Source organism: Muscardinus avellanarius (assembly GCF_963383645.1).
Source record: "Muscardinus avellanarius genome assembly, chromosome: 18".
Taxonomy (NCBI): Eukaryota; Metazoa; Chordata; class Mammalia; order Rodentia; family Gliridae; genus Muscardinus; species Muscardinus avellanarius.
In genome coordinates this window covers 47959632-47983420 of record NC_137804.1, presented here as the reverse complement: position 1 = coordinate 47983420, position 23789 = coordinate 47959632, and the positions used below count along the sequence as shown (strand labels likewise).

The 23789-nt window shown below is 44.2% G+C and overlaps 1 protein-coding gene across 2 annotated transcripts in view; it reads right to left on the bottom strand.

The window, feature by feature from the left end:
* The window catches only part of SYNPR (synaptoporin), a gene marked incomplete at both ends in the record, with an annotated part of 324123 nt that overhangs the window by 123750 nt on the left and 176584 nt on the right, over window positions 1-23789 (bottom strand). For both annotated transcript variants that reach the window (XM_080715248.1, XM_080715249.1), the window contains one exon: window positions 5103-5227. In XM_080715248.1, coding sequence (XP_080571374.1) covers window positions 5103-5227 — 125 coding nt within the window. The remainder of the gene's footprint in view (window positions 1-5102; window positions 5228-23789) is intronic.

The window sequence follows — 23789 nt, the reverse complement described above, 5'->3', positions numbered from 1 at the left end:
CCTGTTTCTAATTATATCTGCAAAATCCCCTAAATGGTTGCTCTCCTTCGTCACTGATTCGGGTGTTAGTGTCAAGTACTGACCTTCCTCAGATAGGCTTTCTTCACATGTACCAATTATTTTAGAATGAGAAACACAACTTCATACTTACACTTTGGTGTATGTTATAGTTAGATATAAAATGTCCCTTAAAGACCTCCTTATTTGTGTGGTACTGGGGATGGAACCCAGGGGCATTCTACTGCCAAGTTACACCCCCAGCTCTATTTTCTATTCTTTATTTTGAAACCGGGTCTCACTGAGTTGCGGAGGGCCTCACTAAGTAGCTGAGGCTGGCCGCGAACCTGCGATCCTCCTGTCTCAGCCTCCTGAATGCCGGGATTACAAGCATGTGCCTCCCTTCCTGGCTAAAAGTTCATTTTCTAATGTTGGAAGCTGATGTGATTGAGGCAGTCCCAGTGGGTTGCAATCCCAGAGCGGTGGATAACTCCATTAGAATGGATTTATCTGGGTGGTGACCTGGGCCAGGAGTGTATGGCTGGAGATGCAGTCCTGGGGATTATATAAATGGGTCCTCCCCCCCTGCTCTCTCTCCCTTGATTCCAGCCTCCATGATGTGAGCACAGCCCGTGTACTCTATGCTTCCTACTGCCATGATCTGAGATTCTCAGTCCCTGACCTTACACGGACTAAACCAAAACCTGTAAGAAAATCAATCTTCTTTCCTCTAAGTAGCATGGTCAGTTTTTTAAATTATATCTGCAAGAATGCTGAGTGGAACAGTAAGTGCTGAGAATATTGAGCCCTTATACCACCCTTTTTCCAATTGCCAGGCAAGGTTCCTACCCAGTTAGCACATCCTACTGGAGATGAGGAAACGGTTAGACACGGCTTGATCATTGTAATCCCCCCAAAAAAGAGAAGCTCAAGAAACAGACATTTTCTTTCTATAATAAAATGATACACCACCGAGTGGCAATTCTTTCCGACATAAGTGCATGCCCCAAATCTGCATGTATAATGGCATAAAGGACATACACATCTGGGCATGGTAATTAGAAGCCTCATGGGACTATTTCATTTTCATTAGCTATCCAGGATTTTCTAGTTGACATCCTATTACATCTCAAAACACGTGTCTGATAACCAGTTTAGTAGGTTCCTTTGATCTGTCGTCTACGAAATGATCGGGTGTTTTTGCACAAATGACTCGGTGTGTGAGCTTATTCTCTTGCCTGTGCTGTGGTACAGAGAACAGAACCTGCTGGGCGTCCTTATTTTATTTCCAGACTCGTGATCAAATCATCGGTGTTGGCTTGTAAAGTTTTAGGAGAAAGTAACTCTCGGAGGGATTTGCATCATCAGCACCTTGCTGATCCTACTTCTGAAACAAATGCTTTCCTGACGGCGTGGGCAAATTCTATCTTGTATTGAGATCTCCCTCAACTGGGGGTGGAACAGCACTTTGAAGAATCCAAATATAAAGCTGAAATTACAGCTCCAGGAAAATGGAGCCTCTCTGGAATGTTCTCCATATATCATAGGTGGACATTACCAGGACGAGAGGGTAAGGCGACAGAAGAAGCCCCATTTCTTAATTGTGCACAGTAAATGTTGTACAGACGTGGTAAGCAGAATGACAAAAGGTTTCTTCCTCTCTTCTATTTTTTATAGTAACGGGGATTGAACTCAGGGGCATTCTACCTCTGAGATACACCCCTAGCCCTATTTTTTTTTCCCCTGAAGCAAGGTCTCACTAAGTTGCAGAGGGCTTCGCTAAGTTGCCGAGGCTGGCCTTGAACCTATGATCCTCCTGTCTCAGGCTCCCCAGTACTGGGATTACAGGTGTGTGCCACCACACCTGGTTCTTCCTTTCTTCTTGTTTTTCTGTTGTTTCTAGGGGACCTGGAGATCCCAGGGGGATATTGTGGAAGGGGTGTAGTAGGTGCCAGACCACCATGTGGCAGAGCCAGCTGAAGACCAGCTGAGAGCTTCCAGCTCCTCCTTCTCCTTCATCTCCTTTCCCAATGACTCAGATATGTTTTATATCTCAAGCTTCTGAGCAAGACAGTGTTTGGAAGCAAAGCTTTGCGACTAAAAACACAGTGGTTGAACACCTTTATCTCAGAAACCAAGTAAAAATCTTTCCAAAGGGGCTGCTATGTCTTGAGATGGCAATAAACATTTTAATCTCATCTCTGCAAGTGCCCTCCTCCCATGGACCAACTGTCTGACTTTGAACTCTGGAGAAGAGAAAGAAGGAGTCTGATGCTAGAAACGGTTTGCAGAGGCTCCTCAAATTGTACTCTTGAACAGGGGTCACATGGAATGACATATAACTCTGTTCTCCATGCCCGCCCTAGCTCAGGGCCTTGCTTACAATTCAGACAGTTCTCCTGGATTTTCCCCTCTAGTTTGCTGGAAAGACTGGGAGACCTGGATTCCTATAACTCAATATTTAGTGACCTATTCTCTTAAAACATGTGTGTGTATGTGTGTGTGCGCGTGCATGTGTGTGCGCGTGTGTTACTAGAGATGGAAGGCAGGGACTTTATACCTCTGAGCTACACCCCCAGCCCTATTTTGTTTTTCATCTGAAAATAGGGTCTCACAAAGTTGTGGAGGGCCTCACTAAGTTGCTGAGGCTGACTACGAACCTGTGATCCTCCGGTCTCAGCCTCTCATGTACTAGGATTACAAGTGTGTGTCACCATGCCCAGCTCAAATATTAATGTATTGGCTGTGGGGAGCCATTAAGGTTTTCCCCTTATCTTTACTAAAAGCATACTTCTGACTGTCCTTGCCCAGAGTCAACAAGGTTTGGGGCCTTGAAAGCTTCAAGGTTACTAATGCTTATGATGATATTGTTCTGTCTGAGCTAAGACTAGGTTTGTGTTGTATCAGGGTATTGTTTGACCTGCCTGGACATTGGAATTTTTCCCTCCAGGGTAACCTAAAGCAAAAAACTTTAAATATCACTAGAGAAGAAGCCCCAGGATCGGCCAGTAGAGATATCGACCCGGGAGTTGACTGGCGGTCCTGCCATGCTTAGGAATAAATCATATTTGGAATTTAATTCTTAAGAGTTATATTATTTCATCCTCACTCCTCTCTTTGGAACCCGTACTTTTGCCAGCTGGTTCCGGCAATTGGCCTTGGCATTACCTGCCCCTCTGTTGGTGGGGAAGTCCCATAAAAGCCATGCAGCGCTTATGACTTCATGAATTACATTTCTGAGCACCCCAGCCCTGGTTCCTGGACCCTGGAAATTCACCATTTTATCCAAGATGGTGAATATTTATCAGTAAGCTTTCCTGGCTCATTACTACCCACACTGCCCAGTTATTATTAGAAAATTTGCAGGGACGACATGATTAAGACTTCTGAGTTTAGTCTTCTCTTATGAGGAGACCTACCTGAGCAGAAGTATTTGCAATTATTGTCAGTTCTACTCTTAAAAATCACTTATAGCCAGACATGGTGGCTCACGCTTATAATTCCAGCATTCGGGGGCTGAGACGGGAGAATCGCAGTTCACAGACAGCCTCAACTACTTAGCGAGGCTCTTTGCCACTCAGTGAGACTCTGTTTCCTTTGCAACTCAGCGAGACTCTGTTTCAAAAAATAAAAAGACGAAAAACTAGGGCTGGAGGTGCAGCTCAGAGGTACAATTCCCCTGCGTTCCATCCCCGGTACCACACAAAAAAAGAATCACTTAGAATATTAGTATCAATGTGATTTCTCACCCATGATCCAAGGCCCCTTTATTTTAGACTAGGAGAAATTCGCCAGAGCAATATATGAAAGATATATTCCAGGATATACAAGTTCTCTGAGCTACCCAGAGAAAAGAGACTTCCCGCATTTTCAGTTCTCTTTTGGAGATTCTAAATGTGCCTTGGAATGACAAAGAGGGAGAAATACTTCTTGAACTTATACGATCACATGTTTAATTTCTTCCCGTCTCCTTTTCTTTTTCTCTCCCTCCCTTCTTTTTCAATAACATCAGTTATCTAAGGAGTCCCTGAATATATTTTTGGAAAACACTGTACTTACCCATTTAAAAAAAAAGTTATGTAGGGACCAATTTTTACTTATCTCTGTGATTACAGAGCCCGTACCAGGCCTGGCTCAAGGTGAATACTAGTAAACATCTGTTCACTGGAGTGACCACGAGGGTATATGAGCACGCCGGGAGAATGTGTTGAAAGTTGTTTGTGAAAATCCCATGTTACCGGATGCCAAGTGTATGGATGTTTTACAGAAATAAATGGTTTAAATATTGGATTCAACTAATGCCCTGGGATGTATGGATTGGGATCACAGGGTGCATGTGAGTTCTGGGACAGACCTTGGCAGGGCATAAAGCCATCATTTTATATACAAGACACAAGCATAGATAAGGCGGTATCTTTCAGGCTGAGTTTCTAAGAGTTTCAAAGAGTGATTTCTAACAATTTAAGTAAATAAGCACTTCAACAAAGGTCTGAGCTCTGCTTCGATGCGGGAAGCCCCAAATACTTTGCTGGCTAAAGGTATATGGGCAGATGTAGCTGTACCTCAATTTCCCCATCTGTCAATGTTGATGGTCATGTGGATGGGACACCCTTTGAAGGGTCAATATGATGACACAATGTGGTTAAATTGGCGAATAGCTGAGCAGAGTGTCTGACGCACAGAAAAAATACTAAATTAATATTACTAATATCAGTATTAATCAACACACTAATTGGCCAGACTCGCACGGTCAATATGAAATGAGAAGTGGTACCCACATGTAGAGAGAACTTGAGAAACCTTAGAGTTGTAGAGATGGAGTGGGGAAGAAGGAATTGTGGAACTGAGGCCTCTGGACTGAGAGCCCCCGGTCCTGATTCTTAATTTGGGAGTTCTCACTTTATTTTATTTGGGGGAGGAGAGCCAACAGGCACAAGTCATAAATTCTCCCAGTGTGAGTGGTAGATGGACCCGCTGGTGATTCTGTGGGTCACAGCAGAATTCCTTCTGTTTACCCAGGAGCTGCTGGGAGAGTGGGTTTTTCTAGGAGAAACCACAGAGGGAGGGAAGCAGTACGCCTCTCTGTGAGGCCGGAGAGTACCCACCTGAACGGGTAGGCGAAAGCGATGTCGATGCTCAGGTTACTTTCCGTCTTGTTGACACAGTCCACGCTTAGCCTCAGGCCCCCAGAATAGCCGCCGCATGTTGCAAATGCAAAGATTGCAAAAAGCTGTGGGGAACGGAGAAGAAAAGAGAAGGCAGCTGTTAGGGTGAGGTCGAGCGAGCAGAGAGCTGTATCACGGGAGCTTAGGGTCTGGATCCAAGGAACTGGGGGTTCAGGCTGCAGGACGACAGCGGAGCAGGTGATGGGCACTTGGATGGGGGGGCTGGGGAGGGGTTTGAGAGAACGACCAGGTGAGTCACAAGTGGTGCTGCCTGGAGGATCATGGGAGACAAAGTCACTGTGTAGATGTCAAGAGCTGTCATGTTTCAGAAGTAGAGATGCAATGACACAAAGACTCAGAAAGCAATGTGGTCAGTGGGGCACCAATGGGTATCTCCAGACAGGACAAGCAAAAGGGTCTATAAATATACAAATATAAGCATAAAATACATAATATTAAATATATATGTATATATAATATAAATATAAATTACATATATGGTCAATAGATATAATTTATATTTATATTTGTATTACTTATATTTACATATTATTTATAATATATTATATATTGTATATATTTTGCAATAAATGTTGTATCTTTTGTAATAATATATATTTTTTCGCCGGACGTGGTGGCGCATGCTTGTAATCCCTGCACTTGGGAGACGGAGACAGGAGGATCACGCAGGTTCTAAGCCAGCCGTGCGCGCTGGCTTAGGAGACCCTGTTTCCAAATAAAAACATAAAAATAGGTCTGGGAGTGTAGCCCTGAGGTAGAAGGGCTTCCAAGAACCCCAGAAGTGTAGATGGAACCCAGGGCATTCTACCTTTGAACTACATCCCCAGCCATTTTTATTTATTTCTTTATTTTTTTTTTGTGTGTGTGTGTGTTACTGGGGATGGAACTCAGGGGCATTCTACCTCCTAGCTATACCACCAGCCTTGCTTTTTATTCTTTTTTTTTTTTTTTTTTTTGCATGTCTGGGGATGGAACCCAGGGGCATTTGACCTCTGAGCTATACCCCCTGCCCTATTTTTTATTCTTTATTTTGAAACCGGTTGAGGGTTGCAGAGGCCCTCACTAAGTAGCTGAGGCTGTCTGCGAACCATGATCCTCTGGTCTCAGCCTCCCAAGTACTGGGTTACAAGTGTGTGCCACCACACCCGGGTTATTTTTATTTTTTGAAATGGCCTCCCGCTAGGTTTCTGAAGGTCTCGCTATACTACTTAGCTGGCCTTGAATCTGTGAGCCTCCAGTCTGGCCTCCCACTGGGATAATAGGCGCATGTCACCAAACCTCCATCCCACGGGATTACTGGCCCTGCATCAGCCAGTAGCCCTCAGTTAACCTTAAACTATCTTCTCCTTCTATACCCTTAGCTTCTCTTTCTTCCTTCTACTCTTGACAACTACTGGTATTATGAAAACATTACTGAAGCGACTGAAACCAGAGAGGAAAGCAATTCTAAAACGGAAAGAATGGTCAGAGATCCTAGAACTAAAAGGTTAAAGCTGGGTTGGTGATCACTCAAGAGGGTCAGTTTGCAAGGGCAAAGATCTCAGTCTATATATTTCAGCCTCGAGCTCCCATTGGGGTTATATCGCTGCATTTTGGGGTTATTTCTAAGTCAGTCATTAATGGTTTCAACCGGTAGTAGTGGAAATAGAAGCGATAGAAGTAGAAGTAATAGAAGTAATAGAAATAGATATAAGGCCTATTCTTGTGTCAAATATGAATCCATGGAGGACCAGGCACCCAAAATTAGAAGGTAGAACTCCAAGGAGTCTTCTAGAAAGATGTCAAGAAGACAGGGGTGGCCTAAGATGCGAAGTGAGTAATAGCCACACTTGGTCCATTTTATTGTTCAAAGGACTTTCTTGCTCATTTCCAAAGAAAGTCTATCAAATGCACTTAACACTAACGTGTACTACAATGCTCCAACTTACTTTATTAATTTGAAAGCTCAGCCTCTGGCAGCAGCTTGGGCTCCTCCTGTCGGAAGTACCAGTTCAGGTTGCATAGGGAGGGGAGTTACAGTGTGGGGGTCAGGTGCACAGGCTCTGGTGGTGACTTTGGGAATGTCTAATTTCCCTATGTCTTAGATTCATCATCAGTAAAATAGCACTGCTAGCCAGGCGTGGTGGCGCACGCTTGTAATCCCCGCGCTTGGGAGGCTGAGACAGGAGGATCGCGCAGGTTCGAAGCCAGACTCAGCTACTTAGTGAGGCTTTCGGCAACTCAGTGAGACCCTGTTTCCAAATAAAATATAAAATAGGGCTGGGGGTATAGCCCGGAGGTAGAAAGCCTCTGGGTTCCAACCCCAGTACCACACAAAAAAATAAATAAATAAAAATAAAAATAAAATAGCACTGCTCATCACTCTTCCGGGTTGTTCTGTTACTTGTGCTAAGAGACAGATCATTGCGGTGGGTAAGAAGGCTGCTGGAGTCAGCAAGACCAAGTCTGTCCTGAAAGCTCAGAAAGTGAAATCAATATTATCTATAAACTTGCTACTTTAATCGGTGGCGGAGAGCCGCCATTCTGAAGAATTGATGGTCTCTATTGGTTATTTAACAGGCAAAGATGGGTGAGTGCTAACAATACTCTGTAAAAGCTTCACAGGAGAAGCAATGGTTTGTGAACTTGTGTGTGTGTGTGTGTGTGTGTGTGTGTGTGTGTGTGTGTATTTTATTACCTATTAAAATCACATTTTGAAAACAGAGCTTGGCCAAACAAGACAGGCAGTGTAGCAAGCCGAATGTATTAGTAAGTGTGTCTGAGTGTGCAGCTTTTAGAGCAGGTCCTCCTGGCACTCCAGAAACCTTAATGAATATTAGAACTGTAAATAGTGGGCACTCTTTGATGAGTTGTTCCAGGCCATAAAGTAAGGAAATGTAGACTTAATTCCTAGCCAAAGAGCTGCACAACTCTCAGCCCCAGTGAACCAACATTCCAGCGATCCAAAATACCTGGTTATTTTTATTTTGCCTTGTTTGCTTTCCTTTCTAGTTTGCACTAGAAAGGATTTTTAAATCCTTTCTAGATTTTTAAATCCTTTTAAATTCAAACTGATAGGATTTGGCAAGGACTTGGCAAGCTACTCTATCTGACTCTAGCATCTGGGAATTAGGTACGGGATGCCAAGTCCAAAGGGTCACTTTTATTCCTCTGGTGTGGATTTGTTTACATTTTGCGGTCAAATGCTCCCAGCTCAGGAGCTTTCAGTAGTGGTAGGAAAAAGGAGGTGATCTTAATCATTTAATCAATATTTAAACATACATTTTGACATATAATATCGGGTCCCCCAGCTCCTTGTGCCACATCAACATGGCATTTTGGTAAGATTTCTTCTAGCCATTAGAATGGAGTATTGAAGTGCAAAGCCTCGTACTATGGCTGTGAAGGTAAGTCAAGCTCTGAGTCTCCTCATATGTAAGATGGGGATATCCCTTGGAAGGCTGAAATAGGAAGATTGCAGGTTTGTGGTCAGGCATCATCAACTGACAGAGACCCTGTTTCAAAAATAAAGAACAGCTAGGCGTGGTGGCGCATGCTTGTAATTCCTGCGCTTGGGAGGCAGAGACAGGAGGATCGCACAGGTTCGAAGCCAGCCTCAGATAATTAGTGAGGCTCTCGGCAACTTAGTGAGACCCTGTTTCCAAATAAAAAGTATAAAAATAGGTCTGGGAGTGTAGCCCGGAGGTAGAAGGGTTTCCAGGAACCCCAGTACCACCAAAAAATAAATAAAGAAATAAAGAATAAGAATAAAAAGGGCTAGGGGGTGTGGTTTGAAGGTAGAATGGGCCCTGGGTTCTATCCCTAGTACCCCAAATATGTAGGTGATGGATAAATTGAGAGGTAGATAAAGATAAGGCTATATCATGTATCTCCCTGAATTACTGAGAGATTAAAAAGAGGGACAAGTATTTGCACATCTCTCTTTCCCGATTCCTGCAGGAATATGTGCGCCATTTGTATATTCACATTTCTCTGGAGCAAGAGTCCTTAGTGTGTAGCCAGCAGGTGTAGTCACAGATGTAAGGAGGTGTTGCCCACTGTGACCAGTGAAATGCCTGCCGTGGACCAGGTTTTGTGCCCAGTACTTCTTGTATGTGATTCTATTTCCTTATGACAATAGTGTTGTGGAGAAAGAGAGAGAGAGAGAGAGAGAGAGAGAGAGAGAGAGAGAAGAGAAGAGAAGAGAAGAGAAGAGAAGAGAAGAGACAGAGAGAGAGACAGAGAGAGAGAGGAAGAAGAAGAAGAAGAAGAAGAAGAAGAAGAAGAAGGGAGGGAGAGAGACAGAGAGAGAGAGGAGAGAGAGAGAGAAGGAGGGACAGAGGGAGGGAGAGAGAGACAGAGAGAGAGAGAGAGAAGGAGGGAGGGAGGGAGGGAGAGAGAGAGAGAGAGAGAGAGAGAGAGACAGAGAGAGAGAGGAGAGAGAGAGAGAAGGAGGGACAGAGGGAGGGAGAGAGAGACAGAGAGAGAGAGAGAGAAGGAGGGAGGGAGGGAGAGAGAGAGGAGAGAGAGAGAGAGAGAGAGAGAGAGAGAGAGAGAGAGAAAGAATGAAACTTAATATTCCTGTATTAAAAGCGCAGCAGAATAACATAACCACCTCACGAAGTTGGATTTTTAAAAATTTGTTGGGACATTAAAATGTGGCGAATTAATGTTGGAGAGCATAATCGAATCTTGTTAATTTCCTCCCTTCTTAGATATTTAGAAACAAGCTTCCTTGGCTTTTCATCTCATACTGAAATGTTTTGTACACAGTCAGGTCTTACTAATAGCACCGTGCAATGATCTTAAAATACAATTATGTATTTTATTAGTTCAAAATGTTAGCTAGAGCTGGGTGTGGCGGCACATGCTTACAACCCCGGTACTTGGGAGGCTGAGATAGGAGGATCACGGGTTTGTGGCCAGCCTCAGCTACTTAGGCCCTCTGCAACTTAGTGAGATCTTTTTTCAAAATAAAGAATAAAAAAGGGATGGGGGTGTATCTTAGAGGTAGAACACCCCTGGGTTCAATCCCCAGTAAGACACACACACACACACACACACACACACACACACACACACACACATTAGAAGGCTGAGACGGGAGGATTGTAGTTCATGCACAACCTCAGCTACTTAGTAAGACCCTTTGCAACTCAATAAGACCCTGTTTCAAAATAAAGAATAAAAAATAGGGCTGGGAGTGTAGCTCAAAGGTAGAATGCCCCTGGGTTTCATCCTCAGTACCACACAAAAAAGAAATATTAGGAAGCTGGAAAGGAGGTAGCAGACTATCAAAACCACACAACCATTACTTTCTCTTTTTGCCTTTATTGAGCTCTGAAAACAAGATATTGGATTCCAGATAAATACCATACCTGTAGCTTTCTTGTTGATTAAAGGGAAATCATACTGTGTGACCAAAATCAGATTCATGTGGCTTTGGTAAGGATTGAGCAGATAATGTCTGTATAGCCCTGGGAGAGTCGGGTCCTGCTGAGGGGTGACTTATTCCTAGGATGGTGGGTCCCTTACTTGAGAGAGTGGGATTACCTTCTCCAGAGTCTGTCAGCTTAAGGGTCAGGTCCTATAATCAGAAAACATCAAGACACAGCAAGGAGCTCTTAGCTCTTTGGAAGGGAGGGCTTCAGATGCTCTTGATATTGCAGAAAAATGGAGAGTGGGAGAAGACTGAAGAAATCCCCCCACCAAATCCCCTTCCAGCTCTCGCCCAAACACTTGACCCTGAGAGGGAGGGCTGAGCCTTGTGCAGTTAGGCAGATTTGAGTCTCAGCCTAATTGCCAGCCATGGGCATGGAGAAAAGAGCCCTCTGAATCTCAGTTTGAGCATCTGCTGTGTCCAGACTGGGCTACCGATGCATGCGGCATATGTTCTATATTACACTTATGTGCCGGCTGCGGGGACATGTTATAGCTGGGATATAGAATGTCCCCTGGCAAAGCTCGCATATGGACAATTCACATTTGTTCAGAGGTGAGTCGTGAGGGATCTAATCTCATCAGCAGATAAGTCCATTCATGAAGTAATCATTTGAGGGGATTCACTGGGTGGTCACGTGGGCAGGCGGGGCCTGGTTGAAGCATACGGGTCATTGGAGTGTGGTCTTGGAGACTCTATATGTCCACAGGCCTCCTCCTCTCTCCCTCTCCCTCTCTCTCTTTCTGGTCTCCATGATATGAGAGCAGCATCTGTCTACACATCTTGATGATGCTATTGCTGCTAATTATGTTTCAAAGCCAGCTCTTTGAACCCAAACCTCTGAAACCATCTTTCTTCTCCAGAGTCTGTCAGCTAAGGGTCAGGTCCTATAATCAGAAAACATCAAGACACAGCAAGGAGCTCTTAGCTCTTTGGAAGGGAGGGCTTCAGATGCTCTTGATATTTCAGAAAAATGGAGAGTGGGAGAGGACTGGAGAAATCCCCCCACCAAATCCCCTTCCAGCTCTCGCCCAAACACTTGACCCTGAGAGGGAGGGCTGAGCCTTGTGCAGTTAGGCAGATTTGAGTCTCAGCCTAATTGCCAGCCATGGGCATGGAGAAAAGAGCCCTCTGAATCTCAGTTTGAGCATCTGCTGTGTCCAGACTGGGCTACCGATGCATGCGGCATATGTTCTATATTACACTTATGTGCCGGCTGCGGGGACATGTTATAGCTGGGATATAGAATGTCCCCTGGCAAAGCTCGCATATGGACAATTCACATTTGTTCAGAGGTGAGTCGTGAGGGATCTAATCTCATCAGCAGATAAGTCCATTCATGAAGTAATCATTTGAGGGGATTCACTGGGTGGTCACGTGGGCAGGCGGGTCCTGTGTTAGATATTTAGATCACAGCGGCAGGAATGAGCACTGGAATGGGGCATAGAATCCAGAAAGGCCAGAGCATCAGAGAAAAAGGCAACGATGGAATGTCCCGCCCATTTTGGAACGCAATGCTACCCGGGGGAGATGAAACCAGAAAGAACACACAAGTAAAACAATTAGAAGTCGAGCGTGGTGGTGCAGGCCTGTCATCCCAGAGCTTGGGAGGCTGAGACAGGAGGATCACAGTTTCGAGGATAGCCTCATAAATTTAGTGAGGCCCTTCACAACTTAGTGAAATCTTGTTTCAAAATAAAAAATAAAATAGGGCTAGGGGAGTAGCTCAGAGGTAAAAAGCCCCTGGGTTCAGTCCCCAATACCAAATACTACTACTATGACAACAGTGATGACTACTACTACTAAATTCAGAAGGGAAGCTGTCCTAGAAAGGAAGCTATGCCTAAGGATATTATATTTAAGCTAAGACTAACAGACAAATTGGGGGAAGTCAGGCAAAAAGTGGGAGAGAAAAGTCTCCAAGCAGAGGTGGCAGCTTTGGGGATAGTCCTCAGGGAGGAAAAGCTTGATGGGTCACAGAAGCCAACAGACAGAATATGTCCAGAATGGCAACCCGACAGTCAAAGAGGTGGAGAAGAATGTCCTCTTCCCCACCTGACCACTGTCCTTACTACCTGAGGGACCACATGCCAAGTATCAGGCCGTTGTCCCTCAGTTAACCTTCAACTACCCTCTTCTTCTTTATCCTTAGCTTCTTTTTCTCCTTCTTTCTTCTACCACTAGCATCAACAACTACTGGTATTACAAATACATTACTGAAGTGACTGAAATAAACCATCGAGGAAAATCCACTGGCTTCAACTCTGCAAACAGCAGAGTTGGAAAGAGGAGCTCTGTCTCCAGTTTTCAGAGTCTGTGTTCCAATTAGCTTTAGAACTACGAGAAGATCCATTCTATTCCATTCATTCCATTCCATTCTATCCATCCACTCATCCATCGATCCATCCAACCATCTATTGATCCATCCATCCATCCATCCATCCATCCATCCATCCATCCATCCATCCATCCATTGATCAATCCATCCATCTATCCATCCATCCATTGATCCATCCATCCATCTATCCATCCATCCATTGATCGATCCATCCATCTATCCATCCATCCATCCATCCATCCATCCATCCATCCATCCATCCATCCACCCACCCATCCATCCATCCACCCATGTTGCCATGTCAATGGATGGACTATTGACTGATCCTGTCTTCTTTGCCCAGAAACACAGCATGGTTGCTGTAGCAACCTGAGTTCTCCATGTTTTTCCTGAATGTCTCACAAACTCAAACTTGCAAGTTCACTACCAATGCCGAGCAGGTGCTCTGTTTCCTCTTTCTCTTTCCACCCTCCCTCCCTCTTTTCCTTCCTTCCCCTTGCCTTCCTACTTCCCTTCCTCTTTTCATCCTTGATGGGGCTGAGGAATATAGAAGATGGACCTAGGGAGTCTTTAGTGTCCACTAAAGAGACAGCGCCTTTCTAACCTTGACCATGGCTGCTTCGAGAGGCCATGGGTATTGGCAAGAAGAAGGTGTGGGTCTCTTGCATATACATATTTATGTCAGTTCATAAAAAAAAATAGTGTCTCCTGCTAGAAGGTGAGCAAGACGGGGTAACTTTTTGGTATGCAACCAGGAGAAAATGAAAACTGAAGTGAAAGCTTTCTTATTCTAGTAGATGCTGCAATGAAAACAAGCAGCCTGGTGGGGTGTAAAGACAGCTGCACGTGTGCATGTATGTGTGCACATATGCATGTGTGTGCGTGTGTGTGTGTATTTCCTCGAGACTCTGGGCTCTGCGTGTTCCTCCTCAGCCAACACAGTGCCCCCTTTCTGGCAACACAAGTGTATAGCTCGACTTTGCAGAGACTGAAGGTGTGAAAGTCCATTTATGAATTTGCAAGGAATTATAAAATCTTCCCATTCTTTCCTTGAGTTTCTGGCTCACGCTCCAGCACATTCTCAGATAATCAGTGTCCTCACCCCTGGCCTGCTGTCGCCTCCCTCGAGTTCCCGAGACCCAAATAAATCTCCTGCAGTGAACCCTCATTTCTCTACTGTCTTGGGTGATCTATGGCTCTGTTCCCAACAACAACAAAAAATATTACTCTCAGAATGGATGAAATTAGCCAACAGGGAGTTCCTTTGTTAGCCTGATTAGAAATCCATGCAGGTGAAGGAGAAGAGAAGAATTGCCCTGCATCTTCTGGCTTAGTGAGTGCCCATAAACTCTCGCTACCCGGGGCAGGAATGATACCTGTGTACAGATACCAGCACCAAAGGTTTCCCCTTGGAAAGACACAGCAAGCAGCACCTCCTTGGAACTAATTGAACCAAACAAGAAATAGCCATGAAAGATGCTATTCATCTTTCTGGTTAATTTGCAAATTTGTAAGTCACAGTTGAATGCCAAAGGTTGGAGGAGGACAGGAAATAAGAGACTGATTAATGTCTCTTGCAGGAATTCTCAGTCAGAGCGGAGTCAGAGGAAGACTCATCTCCCCAGGCCTGCCACGCAACCCCAGGCATGAAGGATCCCTCACAAGGCACCGGAGAAGGAGGAGAATTGAGACCTTGGGATCAAGTAGTGATGCTTGCGTTACCAGGAAGCTGGGTGTCATCACAACCAGGTCTCCCAGGGACGAAGCTTTGATTTTAGCACTGGCCCACCTCACAGTGTGGATATTTCCACCGTGCCCAATTCCAGATTCCCAACATGGCACCTCTAAACTTGAACTGGGAAGAGATGTGTTCAGTCTTTAGTGCTCCAGCATACCGCTGCCACCGAGGGATATCCCTGGGAGAAGAACCACCCCTTGCTTTGAGCTTATTCCCACCAGGGACAATTATCTATTCTTTCATCCATTTTTTTTTTTACCTAACTGCATATTTGTTTAGCTGGTTAGTTATTGCAGCGAAGGCAGCTGGAGCCCTTTCTATACCCTCTCCGTCTAGCCCAGAGGCCACCTGTGGCTTCAGGGGTACAGCCTTAGCTCATATGCACCCACGGCTTTCTCCCTCACACTCTGAGTCTTCTGGCACACCAGGCAGAAGAGCGAGGTAGCATCCTCCAGTGTCAGCCCTTTGGCCACTCCCAACATCGGTACAAACTGGAGGGAGAGAACATTGTACCTGCAACTTTGTTCTCGGGGAACAACTTCACGGCGCATCTGATAACAGTGTCTTTGAGACCATCGTGAGCGCCCAGCCAGCTGCTCCCTGCTCCAGTCCCCACTGTATTGTAGTTGGTTGCCTCCTGTTACCTCCCAAATGGACTTCCTGAACCACAGCTCTGGGCTCGGGGCTTGCTTTGGGGAAAGGCAACTGAGACGATTAGCAGACACAGATGGGATCAGTATCTACTGCTTCCTGGGTGCTACCATGAAACCTAGGATACTATCAACAAGAAAAGCCGCCTTCCCAGGGCGCCCTTGTCCTTCTGTTGCTAGTTGCAGCCTCTGCTGCTCGCTCTAACCTGCTTAACTCCTGGCTGCGAGATCTCTATGCATTTTGCCTCCTTTGCCTGAACCCCTCTTCCTCTTCTGCTGCACCTAGGGGCCCCGCCCATCCCTCCTTTTTTCTTTTGAGATGGGACATCTTTGCTGACTGCACCATCTAAAGTAGGCTCCTGTCGGGCATTGGTGGTGCACGCTTGTAATCCCAGTACTTGAGAAGCTGAGATAGGAGGATTACAGGTTCAAGACCAGCCTCAGCAATTTAGTGAGACCCTCAGCAACTCAGGGAGACCCTGTTTTAAATAGAAAAGTAAGCCCGGTGTGGTGGCGTACACTTGTAATCCCAGCATTTGGGAGGCTGGGACAGGAGGATCGTGGTTCGCGGACAGCCTCAGCTACTTAGTGAGGCCCCCCTGCAACTCAGTGAGACCCAGTTTCAAAATAAAGAATAAAAAATAGGGCAGGGGGTATAGCTTGGAGGTTGAATGCCCCTAGGTTCCATGCCCAGACCCACAATAGATAAATAAATAAATAAATAAATAAATAAATAAATAAATAAATAAGTAAAAATAAAAAATAAAATAAAATAGAAAAGTAAAAGAGCTCGGGGTAGTAGTTCAGAGGTGGAATACCTCTGGACACACTTTGGAAAATTCACAGCTAGGTGGTTGTGGGTATTGATGATGTCGGGGCCAGATCTCTTTGGCACTTGTTTTGTTTTGGCCTCATGGTCACAAAATGGTCATGCTGGCCACTTTAAGCTGTATAGGAGGATAAGAAGTAAACATTCTGCTTTCGTGAGTTGCAGAGGAAAGGGGCAGAGGGTCAGGAATGGCTAGTAGGTCAGCCAGTCTCCAATGTCTGCCAGGGAAACAAGGGAGAAGGAAGCAGACGGGACCAAGCCTTTTAAAAGAAAGTCATCATAGAACTGCGCTCCATTAAGATGACTGTCTACAATGCACCAATAAAAAGGTAAAAAAAATTTTAAATTAAAATTAAAAAATAAATAAATGAAAGTCATCACGGGCAAGCCCATCTGGCATCTGCCTTTCCTTATCCCTGGACAGGGCTGACAGAGTCTCGTTCATGCCTTACAGACAACAGGGTTAAGTTTAACGCTTGCCCTTGGGTTGAATTTGAATGTGTGCGTGAGTTTTATTTTCCCACATAAAATTAACACAAATATCTTGAATAAAACGCATGGATGAAATAATAAAAATGGCCGGGCGTGGTGGCGCATGCTTGTAATCCCCGCGCTTGGGAGGCGGAGACAGGAGGATCGCGCAGGTTCGAAGCCAGCCGCGCGCGCTGGTTTAGGAGACCCTGTTTCCAAAATGAAAATGTAAAAATAGGTCTGGGAGTGTAGGGGCTTCCAGGAACCCCAGTACCACCAAAAAAAAAAAAAAAAAAAAAAGAAATAATAAAAATGACCCAGAAACCATTTCAAGGCCCAAGAAAAACAGAGTAAAGGAATGTTTCGGCCAATGGTCTATTACGCGGTGGTTATAAAAACTGAAGAGCCGTCTAGAGAGCAGAAAGTGGTAAAGATCTTTTGTAAAGCAAAAGGGGAGGGGAGGCATCGCCAAGTATAGCCTACCTGCATTGCTTTTTTGTAAAAGAAAATATAGACGCGCATATATATGTTTTGATAAACCCCAGAAAGATCTAGAGCAGTAGCTCTGAAGAATTATTTGTTGTTACCATAGAGGAGGAGAATCTGCAGTCAGAATATGTTTCCAAAAATTTTTGGTATTATACTGATTTTTCCCAATAATCACATGTAGCTTTTGTAACTAAAAAAAAAAAAAAAAAAAAAAAAAAAAAAAAAAAAAAAAAAATTTACTTTCTTAGCTGGGCCTGGTGGCACACGCCTGTAATCCCAGAAGTTAGGAGGCTGATTTAAGACGATCACAGATTTGAGGCCGGCCTCAGCAATTTGACAAGACCCTCAGTGAATTAGAAAGACCCCATTTCAAAATAGAAAGGGCTGGGGGTATATCAGATGTGAAAAACCCCCAGGGTTCATTCCCCAATACCAAAATAAAAAATAAATTATTTCCTTAAAATTGCCAGTGTAGACAATCCCTAGGTAACTTGGGTAAAGGAAATTCAGGCTTATCACTAGATGGCTCTGCTATTTTTAACTTTTATTAGAATTTTAAAAAGTCAAAGGAATCCATGCCCTTTTTGGAATTAATAACTTTTAAAATATTTATATTTACAGAGACCATAAGTAGAACATTTTTTTTTGGTCTGTTTACTTAGTAAAATATTTTGGCAAAGTCACTCTTGAGAAATAAGATAAACATATTCAAAATATACCATGGGAACAGATGGCCTAAATACAGCGTCAATCATGAATAGAGCAAAAAGTGCCATCTCCTGTCATCGGACTGAATAAGATAATGACTTGCAAATGAGTCAACTCCAATTCTCTCCTATCTGTCAGGGTGGAATAAAAGGTTAATATGAAATTCAACCGAGTTTTTCACTCAGAGCTGACAATATTCCATGATGCCTGATTAAAGAGTCTTGTGAATTAATTTCGTGCCTACCATCATGTTTTTGAACTCAACATTATTCCTACGTAAGTTTGTGGTGCAGACTTCTTGACTTGGGATAGAGTTTCGGCGCATGCCCGGAGGCTCCTGCATGGTGGTGTTGGGAGGTGGTGGGACCTTTAAGAGGTGGAGCCTGATGGGAGGTGAGCTGGTCTTTGGAGCATTGCCCTTAGGAGGTATTGCAGTCAGTCGTCTAGTGGGACCCTGGTAAGTTCTCACGAGATCATTGTTAAAATAGAGCGAGGCTGCTGGGCGTGGTGGAGCACGTTTATAATCCCAGCACTGGGGAGGCTGAGACAGGAGGATCACGGTTCGTGGACAGCCTCAGCTATTTAGTGAGGCCCTCTGAAACTCAGTGAGACCCTGTTTCAAAATAAAGAATAAAAAAATAGGGCTGAGGATGTAGCTCAGAGGTAGAATGCCCCTGGTTTCCATCCTCAGTATATGGAGAGATAGAGAGAGAGATAGATAGAGAGAGAGAGAGAGAGAGAGAGAGAGAGAGAGAGAGAGAGAGACTGCCTTCATCTAGCTTCCTACCTTGCCCTGTGACATCCAGTTTTCATGTGTGTTCCTGCTACGATGCCACCCATGCCGTGACAGAGCAGGGGGTGGGGTGGTCCTTATCTCTTCCATGGTGTATGAAATTCCAGCTTCCCCAGCTATGAGCTAGATAAACCTCTTTTCTCATACAATCCCAGCCTCAGGTAACTTGTCATAGCAATGTAAAACAGGTGGATACACCTCCCATCACTGTATCTTAGCCCATTGGAGACAATCGCTGTGATTAATATCTTGACTTTATATTTCTTCTTGATAGGAAATAGAACAAGATTAGCTCAGGGCGCACAGCCACTGCTCTGCAGTTCAAAAATGTGCTTTGGCACAAAGTATTCCTTGTCGAAAACCATGCTTTTGCGATAATGTAAAACCTTTTTTTTTATTCTTATTTATTTTTTTAGCTGAAGATAAGTCACAACTTTCAAGCAGCCGCTCACGTTAATATTTGGAGTAGGCCTCAGATGATCATGTCTACTATTTTCTGGATAAAACACATTCCAGTTGGTATTCAGCTCTGATTGAAATCAGGGCCCTTGACATATCTTCTTTTTCTTTTGTAAATTTTAGTTACAATTTTTTTTTTTTGGTGCAACTGTACTTTGCGATGCAGTTCAGGGTGATAGAGGCATCCACACCTGACCGCTTGAGCCTCCCCCAGTCCTCACCCCACACCCTCTCCCTCCCCACCTACCCAGGGATTGGCTTTGATGAGTTTATGTACGCACACCATACCCATTGGCATATCTTCTTTAGCCTTTAAATATTTCATTGAGTAGAGTTGTGTTTATACCCATAAAGCAATTTAGAATACCACAGGGTTATTCAGGGGAAAATATTGATCCATAATCAATTGACTGCATTCAATTAACGTCTTTCGGTAGACAAGAGGAGTCATTCAACAGAGAAGTTTGGCCTATTCCCCCCTTTCATTTTCTTATAATAAAGCGCAGGATCTCAATAACAGAACGGCACACATTGACGTTAGCTGGGGGAGCTTTTTGGTGCTTTCCCACTACATTAAATAAAACCCAGGGCTTTATGGACTATAGGTGGAGACTGTAAACAGACCTCATATTTAAGCTCGTGAACCTGGATTAAATATAGAGCCACTTAGTGTCAGAGAAATCTTGGAACAGGCAAATAACCATGCCAGAGACTTAGCATCCTTCTACACCCTGCGTCCTCGGAGGACCTCGTGGGCCACTCAACTCCTGTACTTTTACGTACCACCAGACATGGAGTCGTTTTGGTCACTCTTATTCTTGACCCGGGAAGTCATTGTTTGAATCTCTATGCTGCCTCATCATCAAATCACCCTCTAACCATAAGGATCTTGCTGCAGTGTGCTGTTTTGATTGTTGAATGGCAAAGGAACAGACCTAACAGAGGCAGTTAAAAGGTAATGTGTGTGATATCGTTCAGACTGAAAAACCCTCAAAATACCGGAGCAGAAGATCCAGAGAAGCCAGGCTTGCGTCTATGCTGAAGCAGGGCTGTGTGCCTGTAATGGTCATAATCAGAGTATTAGTTGAAGTATCTGCTGGCTCCGTTTGAAGGCAGCAAGGCACCAGGGATTCTGCAGGCTCTGTTCATTGAAACCTCCTAAATTTGTGAGGAAAGTACTATTATTATCCCACTGTGGGGCTAGAAGAATCATGGCTTAGAGGGGCTAAGCGATGGGTCCCAGACAACACGGATGGAGAATGCTGGTTTAAACCCAGGAGTCAGTGTGATACTAAGACAAGCAACTGAACACAGATCTAATTGGCCGCTGTTGGAGGCTACGACTGAACCAGCTCATTGGAAAAGGCAAAGAACAATCATTTATCTTGCCTGTCTGCCTGCCTGCCTTCCTTCCTTCCTTCCTTCCTTCCTTCCCTCCTCCTCTTCCTGTTCTTCCTCCTCCTCTTCCTCCTCCTCTTCTTCTTCCTCTTCCTCCTCCTCCTCCTCCTCCTCCTCCTCCTCCTCCTCCTCCTCCTCCTCCTCCTCCTCCTCCTCCTCCTCCTCCTCTTCTTCTTCTTCTTCTTCTTCTTCTTCTTCTTCTTCTTCTTCTCCTTCTTCTCCTTCTTCTCCTTCTTCTCCTTCTCCTCCTCCTCCTCCTCCTCTTCCTCCTCCTCCTTTTCCTCCTTCTTTCTCTCTCCTCTCTCTCTCTCTCTCTGCTCTGGGATTCAAACCAGGGGCATTGTACCTCTGAGCTACACTCCCAGCCTGCTCGCTCACTCTATCTATCTATCTATCTATCTATCATCTATCTATCATCTATCTATCTAATCATTTTTGAAACAGGGTCTTGCTAACTTGCTGAGTCTAGCCTGAAACCTGCCAACATCATGTCTCCATCTCCCAAGTGCTGGGATTACGGACGTGACTCACTACGCCCACCTTGTTTTCAATGTGTTTGAGAGATGCATTCCAGCTTATTTCAGGAGAAATGATGCTTGCCTCTGGAGAGCGTAAGGTGGGTGTGTGGCAGCGTAACAGCAACCACTTTGGCTGTAGATTATTGTTGGAGTCAGACAATGAGAAAGTAGGAGACTCTTTGTATTATTCTCTCTCTCTCCCCCTCTCTCCCCTCTCTCTTTTTTTCTGTACCGAGGATTGAATCCAGGGGCATTCTACTTCCAAGCTATACCCCCAAATCTAATTTTTCTTTTCTTTTCTTTTCTTTTTTTTTGAATCAGGGTCTTGCTATGTAGATGAGAGTCTCACTACTTGTTGAGGCTGGCCGAGAATCTGCGATCCTCCTACCTCAGCCTCTCAAGTACTGGGGTCGCAGGAGTGCATCCCCACACCTGGCTGTTCTGTCTCTTTAAGTGTCCAAAGTTCCTCTCATTAATAGATTTTATTTTGTGGTACTGGGGGTGGAACCCAGGGGCATTCTACCTCTGAGCAACACCCCCAGCCCTATTTTTCAGTCATTTTATTTTATTTTATTTTATTTTTGCGGGTCTGGGGCTGGAACCCAGGAGCATTCGACCTTCGAGCTACACCTCCTGCCCTATTTTTTTTTTCTTTATTTTGAAACAGGGTCTCACTGAGTCACAAAGGGCCTCACTAAGTAGCAGAGTTTTGCTTTGAACCTGCGCAATCCTCCCGTCTCAGCCTCCCAAATGCTGGGATTACGAGCATGTGCCACTACGCCCGGCATCATTAATAGATTTTGAAAACTGAGATCATATTATAAAGCCATCTATATTGGAGCATATAGGTAGAGAAAAAAATCAATATATCTCTTTCATTGAATAAACATGTAAAGAGTTCTCATGTTTTTAGGGGATAAAACCATAACCTTCATACCTCTATGAAGAAAATAAATCCAATGAAAATAATTAAAAAATGTACCAGAGAGGAATACTTTTTAAAGTAAGGCAGTCTAAATGTGTTCTCTATTATGATAGCACAGCACTTAGAAGAAAATTTATTCTCTGTGACAAAAATGTGCTCTCTTCATAATCCTTTATTGATTGTTCTAAGGGGCATTTAGTTCTGCCTCGTTATGAGAGCAGGAGCTTTTGCTCATTAGGTTTTAATGAGATGAAAGGTCATCATAGCCTAAAGCCCTATACCTGCCATGTAAGTGGCACGATTTCCTCAGCAATCTGAGCAAAACACCCGCCATCTTCCAATAATGACTTCCTACTGATTGAATCCAAGAGGCAATAAGCTATATCAAATTGCTTAAGATTTAATATACCGGTTTTAGTTGCTGAGCATTAATGATAAGTCTTAAATATTATCCCACTAACTACTCCAGCCCTGCAGAGGGGACGGCACACAGGGAACCACCGAATGACCTGTTATAAACAGAGAGAGGGACTCTTTCTAAATGGAGAATCCTCAGAAGAATGGGAATGAACTCACCATTTGATCCAGCAATACCACTTCTGGGTATCTACCCAAAAGATAGGAAACCAAACTACCAAACTAATGCATGTGTATCTATGTTCATAGCTGCACAATTCACCATAGCCAAACTATGGAACCACCCAAGATGTCCATCAACAGATGAATGGATTACAAAACTGTGGGATATGTACACAGTAGAATTTTACTCAGCCCTAAAAAAACACAATTGCAGCACTTACAGGGAAATGGGTGGAAATGGAGGACATTATGCTAAGTGAGATTAGTCAGTCACAAAAAATAAAAAAATTGGATGCTTTCCCTAATATGTGGAAGCTAGGGAGAAATGGGTCATAGGAGGAATTCTAGATGAAGAGGATATTCTATAGATGAGAAAATAAGATGACCTAACAGGGATGAGAGGGGGGGAAGAGGGAAATTCTCTAATGCACATGTCGTATTTTAACAAACATATCAGTGTCAATCACCAAGCCAAACATGAGAAGGAGGGAGGGGGAGGAAATGGGGTGGGAATTGGGGAAGGGCTAATTGGGTGATGGGTATATGTATGCCTCCGCCATCTGGTACCCAACTAAAATGTATGAGTACAATGCACCAATAAAAATTGTTTAAAAATATGAGCTTCGGATTCTCAGACCAAGTGCCTATCACGTCACAACCAGCAAAGTTCAAATTAGAGTCAATTGACTTATTAATAAAGAACAATTATAAAAAGAAAAGAAAAGAAAAAAAAAGTCGAGTGTGGTGGCTTATATCCATAATCCCAGCACTTGGGAGGCAGAGATGCAGGCTGAGCCAGCCTCAGCAACTTTGGGAGACCCTGTTTCAAAATGAAAATTAAAAATAGGGATGGGGGTATAGCTCAGAGGTAGGATGCCCCTGGGTTCCATCCCTAGTATCACAAAAGCAAATAAACAAGAAACCGTACATTATTCCACAAGAATGAATTTGGCCGGGCGTGGTGGCGCACGCTTGTCATCCCCGCGCTTGGGAGGCGGAGACAGGAGGATCGCACAGGTTGGAAGCCAGCCGCGCACGCTGGCTTAGGGAGACCCTGTTTCCAAATAAAACTATAAAATAAGTCTGGGAGTGTAGCCTGGAGGTAGAAGGGTTTCCAGGAACCCCAGTACCACCAAAAACAACAACAACAACAACAACAACAACAACAACAACAACAACCAAAACAAAATAAAACAAAATAAAACAAAAAAGAATGAATTTTCAGGATTGGAGGAAATTGGCTGATGTCAGGGTCGAAACACACGGGGAAAGTGCCTGGAGAACAGTAATGA